Genomic DNA, 11,168 nt, shown 5'->3' on the forward strand with positions numbered 1-11,168 from the left:
TGGAAACAAGTGAAGGAAAAAAAATAATTTAGTTTTAATATGGTTTCTGCAGAAGGACAAACATGACCCAAACCTCCCTAATTGTTATAACGCACACTGTTTACTAGGGATGTGGGAAAAATTCAATTCGAATATGAATCAAATCGTTTACGTTGTGCGATTCAGAATCGATTCTCATTTTTAAAAAATCGATTATTTTATTTTATTTTATTATTATTATTTTTTTTATAAATCCAACAAACCACTACACAACAATACCATAACAATGCAATCCAATTCCAAAACCAAACCTGACCCAGCAACACTGCAATAAACAGAGCAATTGAGAGAAGACACAAACACGACACAGAACAAACCAAAAGTAATGAAACAAAAATGAATATTATCAACAACAGTATCAATATTAGTTATGATTTCAGCATAGCAGTGATTAAAAATCCCTCACTGGCATTATCATTAGACATTTATAAAAATAACAAAAAAGAACAATAGTGTCACAGTGGCTTACACTTGCATCGCATCTCTTATAAAACATTGTCCTTTACAATTATAAAAGCTTTTTTTTGTTTTTAAATCTACTACTCTGCTAGCATGTCAGCAGACTGGGGTCGATCCTGCTGAAATCCTACGTATTGAATGAATACAGAATAATTTTGAATCGGAAAAATATCGTTTTTGAATCAAGAATCGAAAAAAATCGATATATTATCGAATCATGACCCCAAGAATTGATATTGAATCGAATTGTGGGACACCCAAAGATTCACAGCCCTACTGTTTACATTAAACACGCTTCCCTGATTCAAGTATTTGGCGAGCGCCGTTTTGTCCTACTAATTTTGGTGGTCCTTGAACGCACCGTGGTTTGTTTACATGTACGACTTTCTCCGACTTTCTGGGACGTTATTTTATGCCGCTTCTTTTTCGGTCTCATTTTGTCCACCAAACTTTTAACGTTGTGCGTGAATGCACAAAGGTGAGTTTTGTTGATGTTATTGACTTATGTGGAGTGCTAATCAGACATGTTCGGTCCCTGCATGACCGCAAGCTAATCGATGCTAACATGCTATTTAGGCTAGCTACATTTACACATTGCATCATTATGCCTCATTTGTAGCTATAGTTGAGCTCATTTAGTTTCCTTTAAGTCCTCTTGATTCAATTCATATATGTCATGACACACTATCTGTATGTAATATGGCTTTTAATTTTTGGCGGCTCCAGACAGATTTGTTTTTGTATTTTTGGTCCAATATGGCTCTTTCAACATTTTGGGTTGCCGACCCCTGACATAGTGAAACCCAATATCTAAGTTAGATTTAAACCATTGTGGGTGGCACTGGGAGCAGGTGGGTAAAGTGTCTTGCCCAAGGGCACAACGGCAGTGACTATGGTGGCGGAAGCGGGAATCGAACCTGGAACCCTCAAGTTGCTATACCGCCCCGACTGCGTGGGTTTCCTCCGGGTACTCCGGCTTCCTCTCACCTCCAAAGACATGCACCTGGGGATAAGTTGATTGGCAACACTAAAATGGTCCCTAGTGTGTGAATGTGAGTGTGAATGTTGTCTGTTGGCCCTGCGATGAGGTGGCGACTTGTCCAGGGTGTACCTGCCTTCCGCCCGGAAGCAGCTGAGATAGGCTCCAGCATCCCCCGTGACCCGAAAAGGGACAAGCGATAGAATAATGGCTGGATGCATGGATGTTTACCGTAAACTTTCGGACTAAAAGCAGCTCCTTTTTATCTACGCTTTGAACCCTGCGGTTTATAAAACGAGGTGGCTTATTTGTGGATTTTTTTCATGCAAATAAATAAAAGACAAGTTAAAGTTCCAATGATTGCCACACACACACTAGGTGTGGCGTAATTATTCTCTGCATTTGACCCATCACCCTTGATCACCCCTGGGAGGTGAGGGGAGCAGTGGGCAGCAGCAGTGGCCGCGCCCGGGAATCATTTTTGTTGATTTAACCCCCAATTCCAACCCTTGATGCTGAGTGCCAAGCAGGGAGGTAATGGGTCCCATTTTTATAGTCTTTGGTACGACTCGGCCGGGGTTTGAACTCACAACCTTCCGATTTCAGGGCGGACACTCTAACCACAAGGCCACTGAGTAGATGTGTGTTATTGTTTGTGCTATGGCACCATCTTTTGCACAAGTTTTCTCATTTATGAGCGGTATAGCTCGGTTGGTTGAGTGGTTGTAGGTTTGATTCCTGCTTCCGCCATCCTAGTCACTGCCGTAGTTTTCTTGGGCAAGACACTTTACCCACCTGCTCCCAGTGCCACCCACACTGGTTTAAATGTAACTTAGACATTGGGTTTCACTATGTAAAGCGCTTTGAGTCACTAGAGAAAAAGCGCTATATGAATATAATTCACTACATTTCACTTCATTGCAGGTGCTGCAGTGTTGCATTGTTCATCTGTTTGGACTGTGCTTTGAACCGTGACTAGAAGTGCCGTCCCTTCTCTTAATCATCCATAGCGTCTCTACTCGTATGGATTCTTCGTTCATTACTCCAAGAAACGTTTGTTAGGTTTACAATATAACTAAAACAATTGTCACTTACCAAATCGTCCCATTTTTCACTGGGTTTGAGTAAAAACACATTTCCCCCCGTATCAGCCGCACCGGACTATATAAGCCGCAGATATATACGTTGTGAACTAAGTTGCTTACACAGAAATATTCTGTAATTGTTTATTTGCATATCTTGATTTTTTCTAAACTGTGTCTGTAACACGGCAGTAAAACGGCTGATCAAATAAAACAGAAGTCATCATCATGAACCCACGAGCTGCGCAAGCTCGCTCTCCAATCGGCTGAACTGACTTAATAAGATTGGTCCACTCCCGGGTAGCTCTCCAATCAGCTAAAAGACTCAATAACTCTGCGGTGGCGTTTTGGTGAATTTACTGAGGTATTTTTGAAACTGAAACAATACAAAAATAATGCCATTCTCAGTTAACAATAATAACACTGACACTTGTAAAACCTGTTAGCATATTAGCTAATGCTAACAATGCTAGCTAGATTACATTATGATAGCACTTACAAGTATGCATGAAAACACTCCTACGGACATCACACGTGACGCTTTAGTGAGTAAGAATTGTTTTGGTTGTATTGTGGAGGGAGCGTGTGATCAGCGCGCCTGCAGGAGCAAAGGTCACCGCCTCTGTCCATGGTGCTGAAGACCAAGCACCATCAGACTGTGGCGTGGCAGTGCTGACGGCGAGTCACAGCTGGCAGGTGATCAGATTTCCCAGGTGGTACGAGTTGTCTAATCGCCTGTCGTCTTTAACAGTAGTGGTCAGGAACAACAACAGCAGAAGGGGGAGGGTTGGAGAGGAAGATGACCGACTGAAAAGTGAAAACAGCAGAATATTGATGATTAATAAGACCTAGTTCAACTCAGAACTGCAGACTCAACTGACGCACGGAGGGGTGGAGGGAGTGGTTGGACGGTAGCGGGGTGTATAATGTAGCCCGGAAGAGTTAGGGATGCATGGGATTCTGGGTATTTGTTCTGTTGTGTTAAAGTGCGGATGTTCTCCCGAAATGTGTTTCTCAATCTTGTTTGGTGTGGGCTCACAGTGCGGCGCATATTAGTAAGAGTGTTAACGTTGTTTATAGCACAACCCTCAGTGTAACCTGTATGGCTGTTGAACAAGTATGCCTTGTAGCCGTTAGTTCAGGTTGTAGAGGGCGCTAAAGAGAGTGTCATCATAACATACGCCCTTGTTATTGTTGGTTTGGTGACAATCAGCAGGTACCTCAGAGAATATTTGCTCTCTAATACGGAAGTCTCCCGGAAAAATTGCTTTGGCAAGTGTGCTGCTGTCAAGCGTCACTCATATAAAACTCGCGGGCCGCACTAACATTTAATATTCATATTAAGGTGTTTAATTTTTCATATTACGGTGTGACCCCTGCTTTATACATAACACAAAGCAGAAAAAAAAACTCTGTATGCTGTATTATTTCATATTAAATTTCAAAAGTGTTTTGGGGCTCCCATTGTTTTCTTTATTTTGTGAAACGGGTCAAAATGGGTCTTTGAATGATAAAGGTTGCCAACCCCTGACCTAAGGGCATCTTAGACTCTGGATGCTTTTAAAAAAGACTTAAAAACCTTTCTAAAAAAAAAGCCTTTTTATAGATAAATGCATACTAGTTCTAGCTATTAGGCTGTTCTAGTTTTTATATTTTATTTATTTTTATTATTATTATTATTATTTTAATACACTGTAGCATTTTGAGGTTGTTTGCTCAATGTAAAGTGCTTTTTACAAATAAAATATTATTATTATTATAAACGCAATGGACCTCGAGAAGACTGACTTCTGCCTCTGGTTCAAAACACTAAATGGAAGGACACTGCAGCACCTGCAGTGAGCGAATTTGTCCAAAAGATGGCGGCGTAGCACAAACAATGACACACCTATTCAATCTATTTGGTTTAGTTTTTTTTACTATTTGTACTACAGCCATTAGCAAAGAGAAATATGTTAATGAGCAGGTCTGTATTATAAGCCGCAGGGTGCAGAGCGTAGGAAAAAATGAACTGAGTGAAGGAAAAAGATTAAAATCGGAGATGGGTTTCATTTGCCGCGGCTTATTTTGAGTGTTTCCTCACAATTTGGCCGGATTTGATCCTTTTTGGGTTTCCGGATAGCTGCTGTGGAACATAATCCGGTTTCCATGCCAACTGCTACTCCCCAAACTGCAACAGCCTGCATGGAATGAAGAAATCAGCACTTTTGAAACCCTGACCCTTGCTGGCTCATCACTGGGAGCTTTTAAGCTGCAAGATGTCCGTCCAGCTTAGCTGTTATCTGAAGAGCCGGCACGCAAACGCAAATGCTGGCACTCGGGGGGTTCTTTTTTAGTCCAGACTTGCTAAATCCTTTTCTCACTTCCTGATGAGCTTCTTCTCTGTGCGATTCCGCCGGCGCGGGCCCGCTCCGTCGCAGACTGAATTATTCGTCTGTTCTCCGGCGTTAAGTGAGAAGTGCGACTGGTGGAGTGTCGCCTCTGCCAACCTCTCGCCGAGTGTTCCTCAGTACCAGTGCCAGCTCGCAGCCCCACTACAGAGGCTTTCGTGTTCTGCGTGGTCCGTGCCAAACTCACACGACCACTGGCGTGAGCTCTTATGAAGCCTGGAGAAGTCCATCTGGCCAAATCCCTCACAAGTACAGGAGTGGGGCAGGAGCGTTAGAAAAGTGGGCGTAATCAATCAGCTCGTGGGGAAATCGATTGATCTTCATCTTGAATTCAGTGCGGTTCTTGGGTGCCACCAGCAGAGGCGGTGTAGTCTGAATCGCAGGATCAGCCAGTGAAAACAGAATCTACTGTTCAATGTGGAATAGGTGGACATAGAATAGATGCGAGTGCAGAGAAGGAACAGTTTAGTTTGTCTGGTGGAATGTGCTGTGTGGCAACGCACATTCGTCTCCACACACTCCAGTGCCGCCTCCAGACTAAACAATGTTGAAAAAACACTTTTAAAAAACACCAGGACAACACATACACCTGCAACACATTTTATCTGCGTGTGGTGCTGTGGAAGAGAGATAAATGTAAGATCAATGCAAGAACGATGTAAGATCAACTGAAGATCAATGCAAGATCAATTTAAGATTAATGTAAATTAGATGCGAAATCGATGTAAGATCTATGCAAGATCAATTTAAGATCGATGCAAGATTGATGTAAGATCAGTGCATGAGCGATGTAAGAGCGATGTAAAATCAATGTAAGATCAATTTAGGATCAATGCAAGAGCAATTGACGATTTAATGCAAGATCGATGAGAGATTGATGTAAGATCATTGTAAAATCAATGCAAGATCAATGTTAAATCTATGCAAGATCAAGGCAAGATCGATGCAAGATCGATGTAAAATCAATGCAAGATCAATTTAAAATCAATGCAAGAGCAATTTAAGATCAATGCAAGATCAATGCAAGATCAATGTAAGGTTGATGCAAGATCAATGCAAGATCGATGTAAGATCAATGCAAGATCAATTTAAAATCAATGCAAAAGCAATTTAAGATCAAGGCAAGATCAACGGAAGATCAATGTAAGGTCGATGCAAGATCAATGTAAGATCGATGCAAGATCGATGTAAACTCAATGCAAGATCAATTTAAGATCAATGCAAGAGCAATTTAAGATCAATGCAATATCGATGTAAAATCATGCAAGATCAATGTAAAATTAATGTAAGATCAATTTAAAATCAATGCAAGAGCAATTTAAGATCAAGGCAAGATCGATGTAAGATTGATGTAAGATCAATGCAAGATCGATGTAAGATCGATGTAAAATTAATGCAAGATCAATTTAAAATCAATGCAAGAGCAATTTAAGATCAAGGCAAGATCGATGTAAGATCAATGCAAGATCGATGTAACGATGTAAGATTGATGTAAGATCGATGTAAAATCAATGCAAGATCAATCTAAGATCAATGCAAGAGCAATTTAAGATCAATGCAAGATCGATGTAAGACAGATGTAAGATCTATGCAAGATCAATTTAAGATCGATTTAAGATGGATGTAAGATCAATGCAAGATTGATGTAAGATCAATTTAAGATCAATGCAAGAGCAATTTAAGATCAATGCAAGATTGATTTAAGATCAGTGTCAGAGATCGATGTAAGATCTTTTTAAGATCAATTCAAAATGTATTTAAGATCAATGTAAAATCAATGCAAGATCAATGTAGGCAAGATCAATTTTAGATCAATGCAGGCTTGATGGAAGATATATTAAGATCAATGTAAGATCAGTGCAAGTACAACTTAGGTTCAATGTAAAATGTATGTAAGATTGATGCAAGATCAATTTAAGATCAATGCAAGATCAATGTCCATTTAAGATCAATGGAATATCAATGTCCATTTATGATCAATGGAAGATGTAAAATTGATTGATTCAAGATCAATGTAAGGTCAATGCAGGCTTGATGTAAGGTCGATGCAAGGTCAATTCAAGATTGAGGTAATCAAAAATTGATGTAGAACCATTTTGAGATCAATGCAGGCTTGATGTAAGATCGATTAAGAGCAGTGCAAGTACAATTTACAGGTTCCTGTTCTGTCTACCTGTAATGTTTGTCTGCTTTTAAATGCGATAGTGCTGAAAATCTGAATTTGCCCTCGGGGACCAATAAAGTAAACGGTTGACGCTTGACCAGGTTAGGGTAAGTAAGGGTTAGGATATTTAATATCTGTATTTGACCTTGAACTGTGCTTTGTTCACGCAACAGCTGTCTGTGAAGTGCAAGGAATAGAGAGGGGGTCTTCAGCTCCTTTAAAAAAAACAAAAACAGAAATGCACAAATACCACAGGGATGCGTAAAAAACACATTTGTGCATTTTTTGATTGATTGATTGATTGAAACTTTTATTAGTAGATTGCACAGTTCAGTACAAATTCCGTACAATTGACCACTAAATGGTTACACCCGAATACGTTTTTCCACTTGTTTAAGTCGGGGTCCATGTTAATCAATTCATGGTAAGAGCTCTTTTATGTGCTTTTTTTTTAACTTGACCTCTCTTTTCCCCGTATAGTTCTTCCCTTACGGGGACGCGTCCAAGTTCGCCCAGCACGCCTTCAGGACTTTCGACAAGAACGGCGACGGCACCATCGACTTCAGAGAGTTCATCTGTGCGCTGTCCATCACGTCTCGGGGCAGCTTTGAGCAGAAACTCAACTGGGCCTTCAACATGTACGACCTGGACGGGGACGGCAAAATAACACGGGTGGAGATGCTGGAGATTATTGAGGTGAGAGGGTGAGAGCCATTGTCATGTCTTGTGACCATGTTTTTTTTAGTTACAAACCCTGTTTCCATATGAGTTGGGAAATTGTGTTAGATTTAGCGACAAACTGTATTTAGTGACAGTGGTTTTCTGAAGTGTGGTGATATCCTTTAGAGATTGATGTCGGTTTTTGAAACAGTGCCGTCTGAGGGACCCAAGGTCATGGCCATTCAATGTTGGTGTCCGGCCATGCCGCTTACGTGGAGTGATATCTCCAGATTCTCTGAACCTTTTTATAATATGTAGATGTTGAAATCCCTAAATGTCTTGCAAGTACACTTTGAGAAACCTTCTTAAACTGTTTGACTATTTGCTCACAAAGGGGTGTACCTCGCCCCATCCTTTCTTGTGAAAGACTGAGCATTTTTTGGGAAGCTCTTTTTACACCTGTGGGATGATCCATATAAGTGTTTGATGAGCATTCCTCAACTTTATCAGTATTTATTGCCACTTTTCCCAACTTTTTTGTCCTGTGTTGCTGGCATCAAATTCTAAAGTGAATGCCATTTCCATCCATTTTCTACCGCTTATTCCCTTTCGGGGTCGCGGGGGGCGCTGGCGCCTATCTCAGCTACAATCGGGCGGAAGGCAGGGTACACCCTAGACAAGTCGCCACCTCATCGCAGGGCCAACACAGATAGACAGACAACATTCATACTCACATTCACACACTAGGGCCAATTTAGTGTTGCCAATCAACCTATCCCCAGGTGCATGTCTTTGGAGGTGGGATGAAGCCGGAGTACCCGGAGGGAACCCACGCATTCACGGGGAGAACATGCAAACTCCACACAGAAAGATCCCGAGCCTGGATTTGAACCCAGGACTGCAGGAACTTCGTATTGTGAGGCAGATGCACTAACCCCTCTGCCACCGTGAAGCCTAAAGTGAATGATATTTTGCAAAAAAAAAAAAAATGTTTATCAGTTTGAACATCAAATATGTTGTCTTTGTAACATATTTAACTGAATATGGGTTGAAAATGATTTGCAAATCATTTTATTCCGTTTATATTTACATCTAACACAATTTCCCAACTCATATGGAAACGGGGTTTGTATGTTCTGTTACTTCAAGACTCCATTAGTTCCTGTTTGTTCACACCCTTGTTTTGTCACCATGGCGAACCATTAGTTTCACCTGTCTCACGTGTTGGACTCACGCACCTGTTTCAATCATGTCAGTATTATTTAAGCCTGTCACTTTCTGTTGGTCGTTCTGGCGTCATCAGTCCGTTCACGCTCACTCTGGTTATGTATCACTCTGCTTCATGCCATGTCATAGTTCATGCTGCTCTGCTCTTTTCTTTCCAAGTAAGTTTTGTTTATTCATGTCACGTTTAGCGAGTCTTTTGGTTCATGTCCTTAGTTTTGCCTTTTGTGGTAGTTTTTGTTTCTTAGCCTTGGTCCAGTTCTATTGCATCTCGGGAAAACAATCCATGCAGTTTACTGCTCCATAGCCCAAGTTTCGACAGCCATATGCGTACTGTGAAAACTGCATCACGGCATAAGTGTGCGATATATCGCTAATTAGTGATATTTTTTATGATTGATCCAAAATAAGTAGCAGGACAAAAATTCACCGCAAAAATAGAACGACAACAGTTCTTCTCAGGTTTCTCTCTATGTTTACATTTTCTTTACACTTTATGATCTGCCCATTTGATTGTAGACACCTACTGACACCTTGTGGCGATATGAAAATACTACGCTTCATTAGTTTGGGCACTTTAACGTGGGTCCAGACTTAAACAAGTTGAAAAACTTATTCGGATGTTACCATTTAGTGGTCAATTGTACAGAATATGTACTATACTGTGCAATCTACTAATCAAGTTTCAATCAATCAATCAAATCCGGGTTGACGATGTCAGTTCAGTTCATGAAGCAATTGAGAAGTAGACAAGTTGCGTTAGCTCTTGCAAGCCTTGGAATAGATAAGTCTGTAAGTAAACTGTTTAACTTGTTTATGTGACTCAATATTAGGGTGGAAAGTTGTTAAATTTGACAGTAAGATGTGTATTGAAAAACTATTTTTTCGCAGTGTTTCAATGGATGTTTTGAAATAGCTTCAACACTACGCTTTGGTGATAGTACTGAATGTTTGTGTAAAGCTAATATTTATATATTGTGTATTATGTTTCAGTATGTTATTTGAATCACATAGCTTATACATTTGTCATCGTGTGTATTTCAGTTTAAAAAAATAGAAGTCCAGTAAAAGACAAAAGTAAAGATAGGAAAAGACTAAGCAAGATCAACAACAATAAAGAGCTGAAATGGATTCATCTACTTTGGAACTTGATTAGACGTCTGTACAGTTTTCCACCACGCTGTGGCGAAAGATTGTTCGCCACCTCTTTTTATTTGGACTTTCCCCGTTTACATAACAACAGCCGTTTCTAAAGGAATGGCGGGGTATGTAAACAGCCATTGTTTTCAATCACATTAACACAAAAGAAAAAGATGCCTCGGGCTTGGACTGGTCCTGGATCGAGCTTGGGCAGGTCTTGGATCAAAATAGATAACCCCTCCCGTCTCCTCCCATCGTACACAACGGAATTTTCCCATCCTTTGGCTTGGTGCAACAAAGACAGCTTTGGTCTGTTCACTGGGAACTCGGAGAACGTAACGTTTTTTTTTTTGTGTGTGATAATTTCCATACAATATTTCCTGACACCTACCTTTTGCAGGCGATCTATAAAATGGTGGGCACGGTGATCATGATGAAGATGAACGAGGACGGCCTGACGCCCCAGCAGAGGGTGGACAAGATCTTCTCCAAGATGGACAAGAACAACGACGACCAGATCTCGCTGGAGGAATTCAAGGAGGCGGCGAAGAGCGACCCCTCCATTGTTTTACTCCTGCAGTGCGACCTGCAGAAATGAGGTGAGCGGGCGAGCGGAACCAGCCGCCGAGCCGCTGCCACGGACTGCATAGAAAGATATTTATGTTCCATTCAGTTTGCAGCTACTTCCACTTAACTACAACAAAACAGACACACACACACATTATATATATATATATATATATATATATATATATATTATATATATATATATATATATATATATATGTATATATATATATATATATATATATATTCAATGGATCTTGCTTCTTGTGTTTGAAACACTCGTGTGCATGAGAATGTTATTTGCTTGAAAAAAAGGTCAACAAACACACACAAGTACATATTAAAATCATGGACAAATAATATATAAATATATATATATATATTTATTTCAAGATCAATTGCCAAAATGTGACATGTGCAATTTCCTTTTCCCCATGTTATTTTTGATTCCACTAAAGCATGGA

At 40.3% G+C, this 11,168-nt stretch overlaps 1 protein-coding gene across 1 annotated transcript; it reads left to right on the forward strand.

Annotated features, from left to right (window-relative positions):
* The first annotated feature begins 854 nt into the window (after positions 1–854).
* LOC133541960 (visinin-like protein 1) lies at positions 855–10,853 on the forward strand. Its single transcript, XM_061885695.1, has 3 exons — positions 855–976; positions 7,594–7,809; positions 10,538–10,853. The coding sequence occupies exons 1-3, from the start codon at positions 911–913 to the stop codon at positions 10,733–10,735; spliced, it is 480 nt and encodes a 159-aa protein (XP_061741679.1). The 5' UTR covers positions 855–910; the 3' UTR covers positions 10,736–10,853.
* Positions 10,854–11,168: the final 315 nt, after the last annotated feature.

Source organism: Nerophis ophidion, linkage group LG24 (genome assembly GCF_033978795.1).
Source record: "Nerophis ophidion isolate RoL-2023_Sa linkage group LG24, RoL_Noph_v1.0, whole genome shotgun sequence".
Lineage (NCBI taxonomy): Eukaryota > Metazoa > Chordata > Actinopteri > Syngnathiformes > Syngnathidae > Nerophis > Nerophis ophidion.

Coding starts and splice junctions, on each gene's coding strand:
- LOC133541960 (XM_061885695.1), top strand. CDS start 911: ATGCCGCTTCTTTTTCGGTCTCATTTTGTCCACCAAACTTTTAACGTT. Junction 977..7,593: donor TTGTGCGTGAATGCACAAAG/GTGAGTTTTGTT, acceptor TTCCCCGTATAG/TTCTTCCCTTACGGGGACGC. Junction 7,810..10,537: donor AGATGCTGGAGATTATTGAG/GTGAGAGGGTGA, acceptor TACCTTTTGCAG/GCGATCTATAAAATGGTGGG.